Consider the following 18,086-nt stretch of genomic DNA (forward strand, 5'->3'; position numbering starts at 1 on the left):
GGTAAATGAAATAAACTTGAAATTTAAAGATAGAAACCTGACTAGTTCCTTAGTTCTTGTAACTCTCCCTTTAGCTTATCCTTGTCATGTTCATTAGATTTTTCTGTCCTTTATGGTCCTTAAAATTATAAATAAACCTCAGTTGGTATAAATATAACACTGCAATTGAGGAAAAAATAGTAAAGGACTGCACTTTTCATACTGAGTTGCAGGAAACTCGGTAGGACTTTGATGACTTGTTATCTAACTGCTCCAGGATGGTGCTGACCTTCTCCTTCCTGCCTCTTTCTTGGGTCTCACCTGTAGCTCTTGCTTCTGGTGGCTCTCTTCCAATAACGTCACTGGATGCAACTGGGAACCTGGTGTTTGCCAATGCTGGAGGAGCCCCCAACATCGTGACTGCCCCTCTGTTCCTGAACCCTCAGAACCTCTCTCTGCTCACCAGCAACCCCGTTAGCTTGGTTTCTGCTGCTGCTGCCTCCACAGGGAACTCAGCACCTGTTGCCAGCCTTCATGCCACCTCCACCTCCGCAGAGTCCATGCAGAACTCTCTCTTCACCGTGGCCTCTGCCAGCGGGGCCACATCCACCACCACCACCGCCTCCAAGGCACAGTGAGCTGGCCACAGAGCCAGCCCCCCGAGCCTTTATCACTCTGCAGTGGGGTCAGGCTGCCAGCCACTTGGCAAACTGAAAAAATGTGATTGGCTTCTTCTCACCGTGTTGTGAGGGCAAGGAGACAAAGGAGAGAAGAAAAATACACATACCAGAAAAAACAAAGAGACAGACAGCATTTGCCTAATTTTATAATAAAACACTGTCTTTTCAGGATTGCTTCATGGATTGGAGAACTTTCTAACCAAAAATTAAAAAAAAAAAAAAAAAAAACCAGAAACAAAAAAATCAAAAACAAATAAGTGAAAGGACTACTTATCATTTCCAGCAGTCATGATGACAAGGTGGGTTACCAATTCCAATATAGGAAAGGGATTTCTTGTTTGTCTAAATTTCTTTTTTCTTAAAAAAAAATCATTTTTATGGGTCTGTTGTACAGGCCATTAAGTCATAACAAGGTGTTTATAATCGTATCAATTGTGTTGGGGGTTCCTTTCTTAACTGGTACAATTTAGGCAGGCCTGTATTACTGTATCTCTATTATTGTTGTTATTATTGTTTTTATATAGAGAGAGAGTTTGGACATGTTTATCTCTCGCTCCTGGATCCTATTTCAGTGAGCTCCCACACTGTGGGGAGGGTGGGTTTGGGGGTAAGGGGAGACTTAACGTTCTTAACTGCGGGGAATGTTCTTGCTGGTTTCCTTATCCTTGATGACTCTTACAGAGGTGCTAGAAAATTATTTTCTTTTGCCACTTATGCAAGAGGCTTGGTGCAGAAGCTGAAGGCAGTGTGTGCAAACACTCTCACTCCACACACGCCCCTCCCCCATCAGGTGGTGCCTTTGGAGCACTTTTGTGTAGGAAGGAATTCCTGCTGAACTGTAGCTCTCACTCACCCCAAATCATGGAATGGCCCTGAGGCCCAGGTCCTGTAGTGCAACAGTGCTGCTTTCTGCTACTTCGAATGGGAACAGCTGCACATGTTGCAGGGCAGGATTTGGTTCCAAAGAGCAAAGACTACTGCAGACACCTGACTCGGTGGTTCTCCTGATTTATTATCTCCTGAAAAATGCTCCTACTGTTGATGTATTTGTTTGTGTGTTCCATTTTATAGAAGTTTTTCATCCAAACTTTGACTTACTTGGCAAAGAACAAATTGATCTATTGAAATTGGGAAACATTTCCCTTTTGTTTTCTAAAGGAATTCTAGAGTATTTCCCATCAGTTATATATCCAGAAGAGGTTGAGAAGAATCTGAGGTTGCCACCTTTTCTTCTGAAGAGCTTCAGACTCCCGTCCACTGGGTGGCTTATAACTTACTCAAACCCTAAGATTCTCCTCTATTCTCTAACAGAGGCACTTATTGGCCAGGCTGTATTGGGGTCTGTAGATCCTTTGCAGAAAGGCTGAGCAGGAACTTTGCACACACTGTGTCTCCTGGCTTATCTGAGACGCTCCTGCTAGGTAGGTCTAATGACAATACATATCTCTTTCTTCAGTGTAGAAAGTGATTAGCTCCTGTCATTGTTTTCAAGGTGTTTCTAAACTACATAAATTAGCCCATTGAAAAGAAAGAGCTTGTGCAAATGGATAAAGAGGAATGAGGGTAATTTAGAGATTAAATTCTCCATTTTGCCAGGGTATTATAGTATCTATACCAAAAATTTCCCCAAGAGACTGGACCACTGCAGTGCAGTTCATCTACGTTCCCCTTCGGAGTGGAGTTAAAGGTTCCTATTTGGTGTCTGATGCTTGCTTCACTCTCCGGTGGTTCCAAGACTGCACTTTGTCCCCATTTTGTGCTGGGGGTTGAGAGAGAGCTAACAGGTGACTTTCCTTCTGATTGTTTTGCTTGTGGCCACAAGGGAGCTGAGATTTCTTATTTGTCTCTCTTCGCCACTGTTCAGAAAAGCAGTGATACAGACACAAATGTGTACCTTTGTGATTCAAGTGGGAACAGTCACATTAATATTCAAGATCAGAAACATTTCAGTCCCCTTTTAAATTTTTTAGTTCCTCTTTGTTTTATTTTTCAAAGTATTTAATTACCCCCTCCCCTCCAAAATTCCTCTTCTTACCCTTTACTTTCCCTCGAATCCCTCTAAAATCAGTGAACTGCAAGCAGGGAAACTAACAAATGTCCATCCACCTGTTTTTGTGTGGTGTGTGGCTTTTTTTGTGTATTTTTATTTTTAAACTAAGCTTGAACCAAAGTCAAATTTTAGCAAGCTGCTGTACTAATGGACTAGTTTATAACGTGCAGTTCAGACACATTGAGGAGATAGATGCTACTGACAATTTCTTTTTCATTTGTCTTTATTAATTTTATATAAAAGTTGCTGCTTGTTTTTAATCTTTTGTGTTGGTAAATTGTAATATCCTCTGGGCAGACATTACCTTGATTTTTAACTAGTTTGTTTAGGTTGTGTGTAAATAGAATGGCAGTGTCAGTTACTAATTTCTCTGCTCTCCATCAGCTTTTCCTCTTTTGTAGTTAAATGTAATCTTTTATCATGACTTGACATCTCTCACTTTAATCTGTGCGGATGATTTTAGAGCTATGGATAATGCTGTAGCTGCCTGTAGTAAAGAGTCCTCCAATGGGAGTATGGAAGTTAAGAGGAGGGATTCAGGGAGGGAAATGCTGATACCCACCATATTGGATTAGAGGTTATAGCACTAATTTCCCCAAATTGCTACCAAAGGAAGTGCGAAGTCCCAAGGGACTCTAGCCCAGTGAGTTAAGAGGAAAGACAAAGGCAGTTTTGTTCTTGTTTTCTATGATTTAATGATCACCCTCCTAAATAACACTCACCAACAGATTTTAATATTAAAGAAGATATTAAGCTTTAAACATCAGCACGGTACTCTTTCAGTCCCTACCCTGTCTTATCTAGTCTCTAATCCCCTCTTAAGGGGACTCTGCCTTTTATGTGGATCACTTGATGAGGGTAGATCTTAAACCAGAATAAAAATCTGTGTTGAAAAGAACAATTAGATCTTTAAACAAAGATAACTTTAAATTTTTTTCTTTTCTTTTACATATTTAAAAATAAGTTATGAAGTAGAAGGTACTTTTTCACACATGTACACATGAAACACTAACGTAGCTTGCTGGTGGGTGTTTAGTTTCTCATCAGCTCCCCACCACTCGTCGTAGATACTCTGATAATCATACTTGCTTCATGAACGCCTTAGTCGTTTTTTTATTTTATATCATCTTGAGAAATACTTTTTGAACTGAATGAACTATCTCCTAAGCTAAGGTACTCAGACCTAACTTTCAGCTACCTTTTAGAAGGCCGTCTGGAAACTCAAGGGGTCACTTGACCAAAAAGAGTTGTTCCGTAGAGCTCCTGCATTTGGAAGAAAGGCCAAATAGGTTGTTACAGTTCCTTGTTATCATTCTTCTCTTCTTCCTCCTAGTGTTTATGCAAGTTTTATTTCCTCCCTGAATTTGGTTAACACATATTAAGCCAAAGACTAATTTTCAATGCAGTTATAGTAATACTCTATTTGCCCATGACAATGGGCCCTCCTGAGGGAGTAGTGAATGTACTTGTAAACCCTGCTTGTCATAAGCAATGCAGTTTGGTCATGAACTTTATTTAGACCCTTATAAATCTGAAGGACAGAACAGAAAAACATAAAAAAGGGCTTCTCACAGAAACAACATTATTCTAAGAGATGAGTTTAAAGGAAATAAATTGAAATAAGCTGTATTAGTTGAAATGTTTCTGAGGTTCAGTAGGCAGCTTTTTAGAATTAAAGAATTATTTATATCCATTAAGTGATATATACTCCCTTTTATTTATTGTGAGAAAGGTCAGTACCATCCCATTTTATTCAGCTTGTTACTCAAGAATGGAACCAAAGGAATTCAATTTTTGTTTTGCATAGAACCACACCTATTTATTCTTCATGGTAACATTAGAAATTAATATTTTCAAAAGAGAAAATACCCATTAAAAGATTTTTAGTGAGCTCATCTTGCCAGTTTGTTCTGCATCATTCATTTGTTCTTGATGGGGGAAAGCACAATTATACCTCTTTTTAATGTTACTTTGTCTTAGCCTTCGTGTGTTTGGGGAGATAGGGAAAATATCCTATATAACCTGAAAGCACAGATACTTGCTTGACACAATATGTAAATTCAACCCAATCTTTATTGTAAAATTATATTTAACTTACTGGAAAAGCTAAATGCGCCTGCAAATATAAGGAAATTGTGTCCATTTTTAAAATTAGGAATCTTGCAGAAAACATTGTAGTTAGTGTACAATGAACATTTGGCTTACAGAGAAACTGTAGTTTATAGTCTGCAGTTGCTCCCAAGACGTGTCATCCTCACAGATGTCAGATCGTTCATGGGGCAAGGGAGACAGAGGAGAAGCTTCTTGTTCCCCCCAGGAAAGAGGAGCTGCTGGGTATGGCATGGAGGCTTAGAGGCCACTCTGCAGTCATAACCGCCACAGTCCCTCGGGAGGGTTTGTCAGATACTTTCTCCTTATGTCAGCATTTCAACTTGAGGAATTTAAAGTTTCTTTATTCTTCAAACTCTGTTAGTACCAAAAATGTTGCAAGACTGCCAATACTAATAAGCGAAACAGACTGAAGACCTGAAATTTAAAATCAGCCAAGCGGGCAGAAATTGATAGGTGACTTTGTTCATAACCATCAAGAGTTCACTTGTGTGTGTGTGCGTGTGTGTAAAGCATTTAGTGTGTAACACTGCTCATATAATCACAGTCCTAGCTGTTCTGAAGTCATTTGCAGTCCCTGACATTTTGAGGATGACACTCTATAAAATAGTAAATCTTTCTTCATATTTATCTTCAGTTTTGAGAAGGAAAAAAATCTGTGCTGTCCTCTAAGAAGAATAAGATCAGGTTTGCATGGGGAGCACCTACAATACGGAGACTTGGAGAAAAATAGGATAAATTGCTTTCATCATTAAAAGTCTGTACGAATCCTATTATCCTTTTCTTAGTGCAAAGAGATGAAATGGGACACCATGAAATTTCCAGTAAGGCGTGAAAGGATCCTACCAGGAGGGCAGGGAATATATTTCTCAGCAGTTGTCCACTTCGCACCCAGTTTTCTGGATGGTCTATGAGCTGTAGCTGTCTTCTAACCATCCTTTTTCATGAATTGTTTCCTTAAGTTGGTTCTTCTACCCTTGGCCTTTGCTAAAAGCAGTAAATCCAAGTGACTCTTGTGTTGATTCTGTAATCTGTATCTCCCTTCCTCTTTTCCGTCCTGTCGTTTTCTCTTTGAATGGTGGTATCTTAATCTGTGAGGATAATATTCGTGGACAACAGCTAGCTTCTGGCACCTTCATAAAATACCTCAGCATAGCTTAGCATTGTTGCAGAACTGGTTTTAAACTAAAAACCAAATAAATAAATCAAAAACTTTATAAATAGTAGAAATAATTCTAGCTGTAGTATTTAGTTAAACTAACATTTATTATGATTGATAAACCTGATTGATGCTGTATGTATTCGGGATCCTGTTTATAGGTTACAGTTTATAGGGTTAGAGAGGGTGGTCAGGGTAGGGGAGAAAGAAGGTGATTATGTTAGAAGGAAAATGTTGCTCGTGTGTGTTTTTCTTTATACCTGTCTTGCCAAAGGAAACTTGATATTCCCCTGTGATTGAGTTTAGGATTTATTGGCTTCTTTATGGTCTGATCTCCAGCACAGTGTATGGTGGCATGCAGGTGACGTGTAGGGCATCCAATAGGTTCAGGGTCCCCAGGGGCACATTTATAACCCTTCCTATGGCTGCCCATGCTCCCCGTACCTGCAACCTCTCCTAATGATTCATTACCTCTGTATATAGCAAAAGCTTAGGTAAAGGATGAGTGTGTAAATATCTGGGTGTGCTGATGAAAAGTAGAGACAGAAATAGACATGCACCAACTCATTTGGAGAGAAATGGAGAGGTAACTGTTGTATCTTAATCTAGGAAAATTCAAGTGAAAACCAGTTCTTCTAGTCACCCTCTGTTATTGAATGTTGTGCTAGTAGCCTGTCATTTAAAACCTTACTTCTTTTTTTATACCAAGACTTGTTCTGCCTAAACCAAAAACACAAATAGAAGTAAAACCAAATCAAGCATTTGAAAGCTAACCTGCTCACTTCACACCTGCAGTAAGCTGTGCCTCTGAGGACTGGCTGGTTGTTCTAGGTGCAGTGTGAATGAGAAGTGATGCTGGTTTAGGAAGAAGTAAGTGTCCTCTCTGCCCACACTCTGGAACAGATTTTCTTGGCTCCCAGAGTTCCGATATAGACTACATCTCCAGAGAGGCTTTTTTTTTTTTTTCTTTTAATGAATGATCCATCGCGTACAACCTAAACGGGGTTTGGTTCGGATGCCAAAGACACTGCTATGTCATTTTTTATCCTTACGTTTTCAAAACAGGTAGAGGGAATAGGAGCAGAAGGCAGAAATTTGGTAAAGCTTTACCTTGTTTCTTTTCTTTACCTTTCCTTTTGCTCCATCCCTACTTTTTGAAAGAAATCTTGTTGGTTATCTGGCTTTGGCAAAGAGATTTATTTTGTTTCACTCTGCTGGCTCTGTAAAGATGGGTAGAATTGTTCAGTGTAGCAGTGATATTCTTGGAATTGAGAAATTTTAGGAGTGCAAAAGATGGGGGTAGAATTATTTTATTTCTTTTTATCTAATACAGTACTTATAAATAGAACCAATACAGCCTCCTTGAGTTCAGACAATATTCTAGATGTGCTATCTCTGTTCTGTCTCTTGAAGAAGCATTTTCAAGAGCAAGATTGCATGGAAAACCAAAAGATTTTCCCTTATTCTCCCATAGAACTGTTTTATTCCAAAATGTTTTTATATTACATACTCTCAGAAATTGACTAGTTCACTGTCTTGATGTAAGACTGATAAGACAGAGAGGGAGAGAGGGGAAATAATATATTTTTCTCTGAATAGTCAATCAAAAATGATTAGGTTGCAGAACTCCATGAAAGCTTTCATAATTTTATCCTTCTGACATTCTGTATAAGTAGTACTAATGTTGTGTGACTCTTCAAAGCATTAGGCAGGTTTGTAAGTAGGCGATAGGGATGGGGAAGAGAAGAGCACTTGAAACAGAGGCCATGGGAAAACCAGGTGTGTGTAATGAACAAGAATTTGAGCCTGGAAGTGAAGCTTCCAGGGGCTGGGGAGAGAAGATGTGGATTATGATTCTTTCTGTGTCCCTGAGTCTGCCTACAATGCCACCTTCTGGTTCAAACCCAGGACACTGTCAGACTAACTTACTATAAAAACAATATTGAGGTCTGCTGCAAAGTTTTCCCATGTTTTCTTTGTTTACTTATTCATCATGGTTTAAGTTGGCCACAACCTCGTAAAAGCAGCTTAAGGCTTCTTTCACCAATTGGCAGCGGCATTGAACTCTCCAGAGTTATATCCCAGTCTGCAGGCAGACAGCTGATTACAGTGCTGTTCCCAAAAAATGAGGCATCTGACCACTTAGTTCCGTAAGCACGAAGTTTCATTCAAAAGTTTTCTTTTGAATGAAAATGGACAGAGCTAACTCCCATCCAGCCCTGACAGTGTCTCAAGGTGTGAAAAAGAGGAGGAAATGAAATGCACTTTCAGAAGCTGAGATGACAGCGTCTGTTAGGAACACCTGGGTCACAGGGAGCTGGGGAGAGCTGTTTTTGGTTCCATTCCTGCGTGATGTGCAGAAGTTTGTACCTCCTAAGTGGAGTGTCTCATTCCAGCCTGGTTGGAGGAATGAAAAGGAGAAATCTTGACCCTTTGCAACCATATTCTAATACTGACTTTTACAACAGAAAAAAACTGGTCTCCTCTGAGATCTGATAAGAAAAACAGACTTGACGCAGCTTACCTCTGCTTGTATGGGCAGTGTGCATTACCCAGTCCACAGGAGGCCTTGCTGCAGGGAGAACTCCTTCCCCTCCTCTGTGGTAGCAGCGAGGGCTAGGTGAGTAAGCGTGGGTTGTCCTGCCCACCGCAAAGTCCAGGAGCTGTTGTATACCTCATTTCTAACTTGTGACTGAGTCACTTGCTTTAACTTCCTCTCAGCCCTACAGAGTTGCCAAGTCTGCCCTCCCTCCTCTCTGTAATATTAAACTCTGGCCTATAGCATCATGAGACCTGTAGCCAAGGGTGGGACCTCCTAACGCCTCTGAATGTCTCTGCTTGAAAGCTACTCCAAACCCGAGGGCAAATTGCAATCTTCTGTTCCTTTCTGTTGCAAAGGGGTCTTCACAGGTCTCCTCACATCCACTGGCCGCCATGCTGCCTTCCAGGGCTGCCCCTGCCCCCCGCCCCCGTGTCTGACGCTGGCCACAGGTCAGGGCTCTGTCCTTTTCCCTGTGGGTGGAGGCCACAGGCTTCTGTGTATTTGCAGAATTCGGGGTAGAAGGGAAGACACCAAAGGTTCCTTTAAGCTGACTGCTGCATATACATTTCACTTTTTTCCTTTGGCATGACCAAAAAGAAAAAAAAATCCAAATATTTAAGTTTATTATTATTATTAATATTAATATTATTTGACAATCTTATATCCAACGGGCTCCCTAGAAGCTGCATCCCTGCCCTTTGACCTTTTCTTTGAATGTAGTTCTCAACCTTCAACTCCCACCCTTAAAGTTGAAAAGAAGCTTAGCCAGGTCATAATACTGCTGCTATAAGCCAGGGGAGGGTGGTTTCTTTGTTTTGTTTTGTTTTTTAAATTTCCAGCCAAAACCAAAGATTTCTTAATGATTGTATAAACTCAAAACAAACAAAAAAACCAAAGAAAAGGGATGTCTTCAGCATCAATCCAGTCTGTGGCGTCCTGGCACTTAGAAGAGTGAGGGCGGGGACGGGTAGGGGCCCCTGGCGGCCGGAAGGGGCAGGCGAGCTGCTTTCTGGGGACTGGGATTTGGCACTGGTGCGTGCACCCGGTCCTTGCAGCTTGTGGCCACACCATGAAACCCATTGGCATTTCAGACTTCTCAAAACAAAAGCCAAAACCCCATCACCACCGTAAACAACCAGGGTCACCACGGGGACTTAGCGCAGGGACCAGGGAGCCAGAGCTGCTGTTGGACTGGCCCAGGACGCCACAGAGTGGGGCGTTGAAGACACGGCACAGGACTGGCTGCTCTGCTGGGTGCTTTCACCTCGGGCTGGGCGGACAAGTGGAGGGGCCCTTCTGAGCCTTTTTCTCTTTTCCTTTGCTGGAACTGCTTGGAAGTGGCTGTCCTGTTTGTGAGAAAACATGCAGAATGATTATCAAGCTTTTCGTTTCTCTTTATTGTAGATTTGTTTCCTTTTTGCAGCACCACTGTGCAACTATGCATTGTATCTCACAACCTTTTGTGCTAGGTAGATGCCTGTGACTTTTTAACTTGGGGGGTGGGGGGATTGCAAATGAAGGAACTTTTTACACAGATCTTTTTAATCTCAGTTGATTGGGGGAGGGGGGTATTTGGTTCTAGGGTCATACAAGCTCTATCCCAAAGCAAAATCCAAATGTTAATAATATTAGCCTGATGCAGATACCAAAGATAATTTCTTTCCTGCAGAACCTTAGACTTGTGTATTAAGTACGATTACCCAGCACTTGCATTAGTCTAACCTCAGTAATTCCAAAGCTTAGATGTATATTTTGGTATATTTCTGGGATATTAAAAAAAAATGTCGTTTAACTTCTTGTTTGTTTCAGTGTAATGCTCTTAAAGTCATAGCATGAAAATAATTGAGCTGTCCTATTCTTAGTAGTTTGAAATAATAGTATTTTTGTATGTTTTGGGTGTGTCTATGTATGTATTAACATAACAGTTTTCACTGCCTAGGTGTTCATAATAAAAAAGAAAATGAAAAAGTTCTGAGTGTACATAATATTGAGTAATAATCCTCTACCGGGTGTCAATTGGATTGCATAGTCACTGATTACTGTGCCCAACTGGGGGTTTTGTTTTGTTTTGTTTTAAAGAGACAGTGATCGTGTTTTTCTAAAGATGTTTCCTGTCTTTAAATATCTTAACTCCCTTGCCTTTTCTTTCCTTTTTTTTTCTTTTAATATCGATTCAGGGGTGTTTTTCCACTGTTATCAAGGGAGGGGCACAAGGGGACTTAGCCCCTTGGCCTCCCAAAACTTTTTGTTTTATGTACTTTAAAATGTGAGTTTTATGAGTTCTTCTTTGTGGAAACTTAAGATGTGGTGTAAATGATTCTTTCCAAAATTGTCCAGCAGCTTTAATGGGAGGCAGTGACAATTTCTCAGTAGTTTGTTGGGAGTCCTTTTACATTTCTCCTAGATGACTGCAATCTGGGTGGCTATTGTGTAGCCTCACTGACCCAGAGCACCTGCTTAGCCATTTCCCCTGCTGGTCGGTCCGCTGAAAACTGGGAACGCTGGACCTTGTTATCTATCCCCTTTGTTAACACGTTTTCTTGGTTTTGCAAACCTGAAACACAGGCGACTTTACAAGTTGGGGAATTAGCTGATGCCTCCTGAGGCCTGAGGAGGTGGTGGGGACTATGAGCGGTGCTGTCTCTTTTAAAGTGCCCTTTATATGATTCCCCCTCCTGGGGCTGCCTGCAGGGGGCTGTAGGCTGGGAGAGACTGTAGGTGCCAGTGAATCTGAATGAATTGGTAGACTTTGTGTAGATGCATTTGTCTGCTGTAATTTTTTATATATATATTAAACTTACTGTAACTGTACAGTTCATTTCTGTTGTAAAACATCATTAAACCATTTTCCAAGTGTTTTCACATTGTTGGAGTTTCTCTGAAATTGCTGCATTGGTTTTCGGGAATGCTTCACACACCTTCTCACAGACAGAAGCCCCCCACTTCCCTTTCCTGACATTCTCGGGGGGAGCCCTGGCCCACTGCAAGCCAACTAACTGGTCCTGCCCTGCTCTCCGGGTTTCCTGCTCCTGCCACGGGGAGCCGTGACCGTCGCAGCTTCCCTCCCCAGGCCTCGGTGGGGTGCAGTGGGACCTTGAGTTGAGTCTCAGCCTCCAGGCCAAGGCTTTGTGTAATCAAACACTGGCCCTTGGCTGATCCTGCAAGGAAATTCTTCAGAGCTCCGTGGGGCTGCAGTTCACTGATGCCTGGGCCTCCACAGAGGCCGCCCCGGCCCCTCGGTTCTCCTGTCCGAGGCTGCACAGCTTGGCTTCCTTAGCTTCCCTATGGGGCCTTCATAAAATTCATTCGTTTCATAGGAAGGAAAATCTGAATCTGAAAATGAGTGTCCCACAGAAAACGTGCTTGTTGGAGCGAGCTGGCGGAAGTGTCGCTGTCTACCCTGTGCTGACAGATCCGACTGATGGTTGTTCTCTGTGAATTCCTGGATGGAGAGAGCTCTGCTATCCGGTGGAGGCTGTGGTCTTGTCGAGGGACAAAAGCAAAGACACATACGTCATCATCTCTCCTGTTCCTGTTCCTACATCAAAGAACTTCTCCATTTCTTCCCTTGTATTTATAGTTTGCATGTAAATTTGTAAAGTTATTTTCTTTAAAAATACTTTCTTCCGGGCCAGAGATTTAGCTCAGTGGTTTCGCCGCCTGCTGCGCAAGCACAAGGACCCAAGTTCGATCCCTGATACCAAAAAATATATATATATTTTTTTCTTCCTTTTTTTTTTTTTTTTTGCACTAGTGGGACTTGAACCCAGGGTCTTCACCCTACATCCGCAGTCCTTTATTATTTTTTTTGACAGGAACTCACCAAGTTGCTAAGTTGCCCAGACTGGGCTCAAACTTGTAATCTTCCTGCCTCGGCCTCTCAGAGTGCTGGGATTACAGGTATGCACCACCACACCTGTCATCCGAAAACTGTTTGGTAGACAGCATGCACCCTAGCATAAGAAAGACCTCCGCAAGCAAAGCCCTGTGGTCCACTCTAAGTAATGCGGATAAACTACTGAGTAGACTCTGAGACAAGACTGCAGTCCTTTTTATAAGGTAGCTGTAGTGTAGGAGCCCAGCTCCTTAGGGGAAGGAACAAGAGGTACCCTTCCTGCCCTCTTGGAGCATTTTCTTACTCCACAGACCAGGGTGGAAGCTCTTGGTGTGTTTGAATATTGTTGTGTTTGTTATTGAGGAACATCAAGTTTCTTGTGAAAAACCCCAAATCTTAAGACTAAGAAGGAAAGAAAACTGATACTGAGTTTCCATCTTCATTTATATAAATATAATATCTTGGTCCCTCAATTCAAGTATAATTCCATGTTCTCTTGATTTTAAGGTACATTTCTACATTTTAACACATGAAACGGGACTATGAGGTGTGATTGCAATATAAAGTAGATGCTTAAAAAGATTCGTTACAGTAAGGCACATTGCCATTAATTTCCCTCAGAATACTCTCCCTTGCTTCAAACACTTATCCCAGCATTCTTGCTACTTTCTGAAGCAGTTCTGGAAATTTTCTTTCATGAGTGTTTTTACAAGGTTTGATGAAAAATGCAGTGAATGCTGCTGCCAAGTGCCATCCAGCAGAAAGGCAGGCTAATAAAAACATCACTGTGTGTCCTCAAACACCTTATTCACCAGATTGGCATCATGTGACTTGGTGCTTCTCCAAGGTCAAAACGACCATGGAATGGAAATGTTTTGAATCGATTCAGGACATTGAGGCAGCCACTACAGTGCAGCTAAAGACTCAAAAGAGCACTTCAGAACTGCTTCGGAAAGTGGCAAGAACGATGGGATAAGTGTTCAAAGCCAGGGGGAGTATCCTGAGGGGGGTTAATAATGTGACTTTTTTGTAATAATTTTTTTTCATTTAAACATTCATTGTACTTTCCATCAGATCTCATGTCTGACAGTGGATGTATGTGTTTAACATAGTGGTTTTTTTCCTTGGAATAAGTTGATGGTGCTTATCTTCCACTCACTAGTGTCTTGGGAAGAAAGGTATATAGACAGTCGTGTATGGAGAGCATGCTGCAAACCTCAGGAAGGGCAGAAATCCTGACCCGGGAATAGCCACTGTCACCTTGGGTCTGGGCCTGCATCCCCCAGGGACTGCCTTCCTAGCCTTGTGTCTGTAGCACATCGGCTCAGTTCTCTCCTAACTGGCTTCCTCTACCTTGTTACACTCCAGTAGCCTGGAAGGTCCCCCACCTCGGCTAGCTCCCATAGCTCACTGCCAGCTCTCCCCACTTTCCCCTGAGACAGATTGACAGAATTGAGCCAAAGTTATTTTCAACCGAGCCACACAGATCACACAGCCTGTACAAGCCCTAGGTAGAAGGGTCACCACTTTGACTAACAGAAATGAACTTCAGCTTTGCAGGCCCAGTGAGTAGAATTCCCCTACAAAGCTGGGTTACAAATCGAGGGCCTTCTCCCTGTGAGTTGCCTGTTTAAATATGTGCCTGCCGGTGATGCACATTGCTGTTGGAGCCCTGTTCAAGGGTTATTAGTAGAGGGTCTTGGACTTCTTTGAGAAATCCAGGGGCAGATTTTAGTCTTTGTGTCATAGAAATTGGTTGACATGATTTGGAGCCACTGCAGGTAAAGGAAATACTGCTGGACAGGGCCACTTTGTGAAGGAAGCTGACCTAGAAGACCTGTTGTATACCGCTGCTGCCCCCAAGTCCTACGGACTGAGACGTGGTGCTGCCGTGTCAGTTGCTGTTTGCGGCGGGATGTAGGCCCCCTCACAGTGCACCTCTTCCCAGCCGGTCTCTTGTGAGTCTCCCTGCCCTCCAGAAGCCAGGTGCTTTTCCTGTCACCCTCGGCTCTGTATCACATTGCAATGGGCACTGCCCTCCCACTCCCAAGGCACAGCCACCAGCCCAGATGCCCAGGATGCTTTCCCCACTGCCACACGAAACATGGGGGTGTCTGGGTGCCCCATGCCCACCTCTGTGTTCCCACATGCGGGTTTCCTGATGACTGCTGGAATAAAGCTTAGGGTAAGCAGCATTTTCACTGAAACATTTATTATGCAAAACAGTAAGGCTCACGCAAGGCATTATAAATTAAAACCAAGCAGAGCAAAGAAGGGTTTCCATCCATGGCCATGTGTCCAGCAAGTGTCCAGGGCTTTCTCCCATGGCCCACAGGGATGGTCAGGGGCCTACATGGTGCCAGATCATCTTCAAGACCTCCGTAAGGACAGCCCGCCAATCAGGCCGAGTGTGGGGTGAGGCCAGGCTTGAGAGGAAGGCCGAGCTTGCACCCCTCTCTCGCTCAGCCTCCATAGTGACACTTCTTGTGGTATTCATACTGTCTTGCCAGTGCTCCCCCTCAGCATGAGCTCCATGAAGGGAGGCTATCTTGTCCATCTCTCAGTCCCTGGGGCACCTGTGACAACCACACCTGATGGGAGGGGCCTCCTGCTCCCCATAGTCCTTCCTGTGCCCTGTCCTCCCTCAGCTACCCAGCAAACTGTGCTGCTGCCAGGGCTGCCTTCGGCCCTTTCACCACGTGGCCCTGACAGGCTACCTTGAAATGAGGGAAGGTTGACGAGAGAAGCCAAATTTACAGCAGGAGCAAAGCCACTCAAATTTGGACAGAAAGATACAGACAGGACATGTGTTAACATTCGGGGCTTCCCTGGGGACTTTACAAAACACAGACATAACGGGTGAGCTGTGAGAGGGACTGAGGCTGTCCCCCAGCCAGGGCCTGGAACCTCAGGGAAAGGGGGCTGTCTACAGTCACCAGCGAGCCAGAAGACCCCAGGACAGGACAGCCACCCTGGGGCAGGGGGCCCTCCCTGAGGGAGTCCAGGGATGACGTTCTGTGTGGGATGGTTTGGGTTTGGAGAAGACCAAATGTTACAACTTGAGGCACCCTATTCCTACAGGGACACTTTGGTGGCTGTGAATGCTTAATCCTACGTCCTTCACAAAGTGGGCGCCTGTAGGTCAGGCTGTGAGAGGTGGAATCCTTTGGCTGTTAGCGAGGGGGCAGGGTCTGCATGTGGAGGGCATCATAGGTGTCCTTGGTAGCCGTGCTGAGGCCCTGGTGGAAGCAGATTGGAAAAGATGAGTGGTCAAGAGCCCACCTCAGGCCTCCCCAGCCTCCGGGAGCCCAGGAGGACCCCTCCCCCAGTTTGCAGCAACTTTTCCAGCTGAATCCTCCCCTCTCCCAGCTTTCCAAGTGCCGTGCCCTGTACCGACTAGGCCCAGCCAGCTTCCCATCAGGCCAAAGAGGAAGAAGGCTTCCCACCCTCAAATATGGAGCTGGAGTCAGAGGGTAGGGCCAGGCATGCCCCAGAGAATTGGCTGCCCGACACCTGGGCCCATGGGATGCCTAGACTTGTCACGGGGAGGGTGGAGCTCCTGGACCTCAGCCCTCCCTCCCCTGTGAGCCTCCACCCCAGGCCCGGCCACCACAGCATGTCCTTTGTCAGGAAGCGGCAGGCAGGGTTGGTCCAGGTGCTGGGAAGGCACAGGCTACACCAGTTTCCAGCAGGTGAGTTCTGGGGCCCTTTTGATGTCGCTCTGCACTCTGAAAGCCCAGGACCAGGGAGCCAAAGGGAGAGAAAGGAACCCTGTTCCTGTTTTAGAAAAGCAGGTTGACTACACTTAGTTTGCATAATGATTTGCACTAATTTGCATAAACCAGACACCTGCTTACAATAGCATTTTCCTTTTGAAGCTATCATTTTACTTAATTTCTGTTTCTTCCACTTTCCTGTGCATCTTCCCAGATCTTAGGTCTAAAGATTGAAGGCTTTTGCAAGAGCCCTGTGTAGCAGATGCAAGACAGGGAATCACTTGTGTAGAGGCCTTTGTCTACTCTGTCTGCACCTTCAGGGGCCTGTACTCCACTGCTGCTGCTGTCTACTATGGCCAAAAACCCATGGGGCTCTCAGGGCCTCTTGGTTGAAGCCAAGTGATCTGCTACAAGGCTGAGTCCCATCTGCCCCTGGGACTTACTGACAGTGGAGTTGCCACTGGCCTGCACTGGGCTGCTGGGCTCACTCTGCCCAGGTGCTGGTAAGATCCAGTGCTACCAGAAAGTGAACTGCAGGAGCCTCAGTCTCGACCCTTGTCAGACAGAGCCACGCAGGAAGGAAGGCCCAGCTCTTACCTGGTAAAGACCATCGTGCCCCTTGGCTCTCCGCCGCTGTGAAATGAAAAGCATTAGAAAGTAAGGCAGTCGTTAGAGGCATGGCTTGTTTGAGAGCCCCGCTCAAGGGGTCCCGGGAAAGTCAGAGGTGCCTGTCTCCCGGCCAGCACTTGCCCTGGGACCAAAGGGTTCTCAGGCCCTGCTCAGGCCTCCTTCACCTCTGCACACTAAGGGGAGACCTGGCTTGGATCCTCCTAGAATCCTGCAGCATCTGGCCATGTTGTCAGCTGCTTGGAATAGACAGGCCTCTCTGCAGCTCTTGAAATGCTTGGCCAGTCATCGACGACGCTTGCTGGGAACGGCAACTGTTGCTATGAGCTCAGGTACAGGTGACTGGACTCCTGCTCCCCTATTTCCTAGCTATGTGACCTGGGTAAGTCATTTAATCTCCCTGTTCCTTGCAGGGCATGCATTTCTCACTGGGTTATTGTGGGAATTAAAGGGGACCCATGTGTGGGTGCAGGGCACTAACCACTCAGGCTTCACAGACATACAACCTCTGTAGTGAACCTGGGCCCCCGCTAGGGTGCCACACTCAGCTCTCCCCATCCCGGAACGCCTCCTCGTTTATGAACAAGCGGCCCCATATTCTCATTCTGCCCCTGTCTGTGGGTCAGCACCCATGAAGCTCTCAGCACTTCCGGGCATTGTCAGAGACAGACCTGACTTGCTCCTGCAAAGCTTAGGCTACCACAGAATCTAATTTGTTTTTCCGTCCTGAAAGAGCCTCAGCCCTTCCTTCTGTCCAAATGGGAGACAGCCGGAGTCAGTGTAACCGGGGGACCACCAGGAGGAAGTTTCTGCAAGTTATCTGAGGGTCTGACGGGAGGAGACCGTGAGGAGCTCCGTGGGCCTGAGGACAGAGCTCTACTCACCTCGCCCTTCGTTCCGATCTCACTGTAGGCCTCTGCCATCTTGTCTTTTTGCAGTGCCTGGAAGAGAAGGCATGAGTCGCTGATTTTACTGATGAATGCAGAAAAGAATAGGCTCTTCCACAAGAGGAAGCCTCTTCGTTCCCGAGCTGGCTGGGTGACGTTTATACCCTATAGCACTTCTGCTTGCCACCAGCTCCACCTACCCCTTGGGGTTCGGCCCTTCGTGTGGAGCAGACCAGCTCAGTGAAGCTCTACAAATAAGAGGTGGAGCTGGAGACCGTGGCAGGCACACTGGGTGACACAAGGGCTGACCTGGAGCCCCAGAAGCGTTTATTTGAGCACGTTGTCTCCACCAACACCACGAAGTGTAGATCAACAGGAGGAAGGAGAGGGAGCTAGAGAGCAATCTCTTAGTGGCCTGAAACACCCATCCAGTTCACACCCAGGGTGGTCGGGTATATAAGAGGAAGCCTCCTTGCTCTCGCCCAGCTTAGTTTGCAGTGAA

At 44.8% G+C, this 18,086-nt stretch overlaps 2 protein-coding genes across 18 annotated transcripts in view; one reads left to right on the plus strand and one right to left on the minus strand.

The window, feature by feature from the left end:
* Pou2f1 (POU class 2 homeobox 1) overlaps positions 1-11,381 on the plus strand; it is a 166,791-nt gene extending 155,410 nt beyond the window's left edge. For all 17 annotated transcript variants that reach the window (XM_087206837.1, XM_087206841.1, XM_004865196.4 and 14 more), the window contains one exon: positions 307-11,381. In XM_087206837.1, coding sequence (XP_087062963.1) covers positions 307-617 — 311 coding nt within the window. In that variant the 3' untranslated portion in view covers positions 618-11,381. The remainder of the gene's footprint in view (positions 1-306) is intronic.
* Positions 11,382-14,549: 3,168 nt separating this feature from the next.
* Cd247 (CD247 molecule) overlaps positions 14,550-18,086 on the minus strand; it is a 70,752-nt gene continuing 67,215 nt past the window's right edge. Inside the window, exons 6-8 of the mRNA XM_021244745.2 lie at positions 17,582-17,638; positions 16,668-16,703; positions 14,550-15,593 (exon numbers count right to left, since the gene is read on the minus strand). Of these exons, the coding sequence (XP_021100404.1) occupies positions 15,528-15,593; positions 16,668-16,703; positions 17,582-17,638 (159 nt within the window). The 3' untranslated portion in view covers positions 14,550-15,527. The remainder of the gene's footprint in view (positions 15,594-16,667; positions 16,704-17,581; positions 17,639-18,086) is intronic.

This window comes from Heterocephalus glaber, unplaced genomic scaffold, assembly GCF_053883595.1.
Source record: "Heterocephalus glaber isolate CG9 unplaced genomic scaffold, H.glaber_assembly_v1.0 deba00000738, whole genome shotgun sequence".
NCBI classification, from domain to species: domain Eukaryota; kingdom Metazoa; phylum Chordata; class Mammalia; order Rodentia; family Bathyergidae; genus Heterocephalus; species Heterocephalus glaber.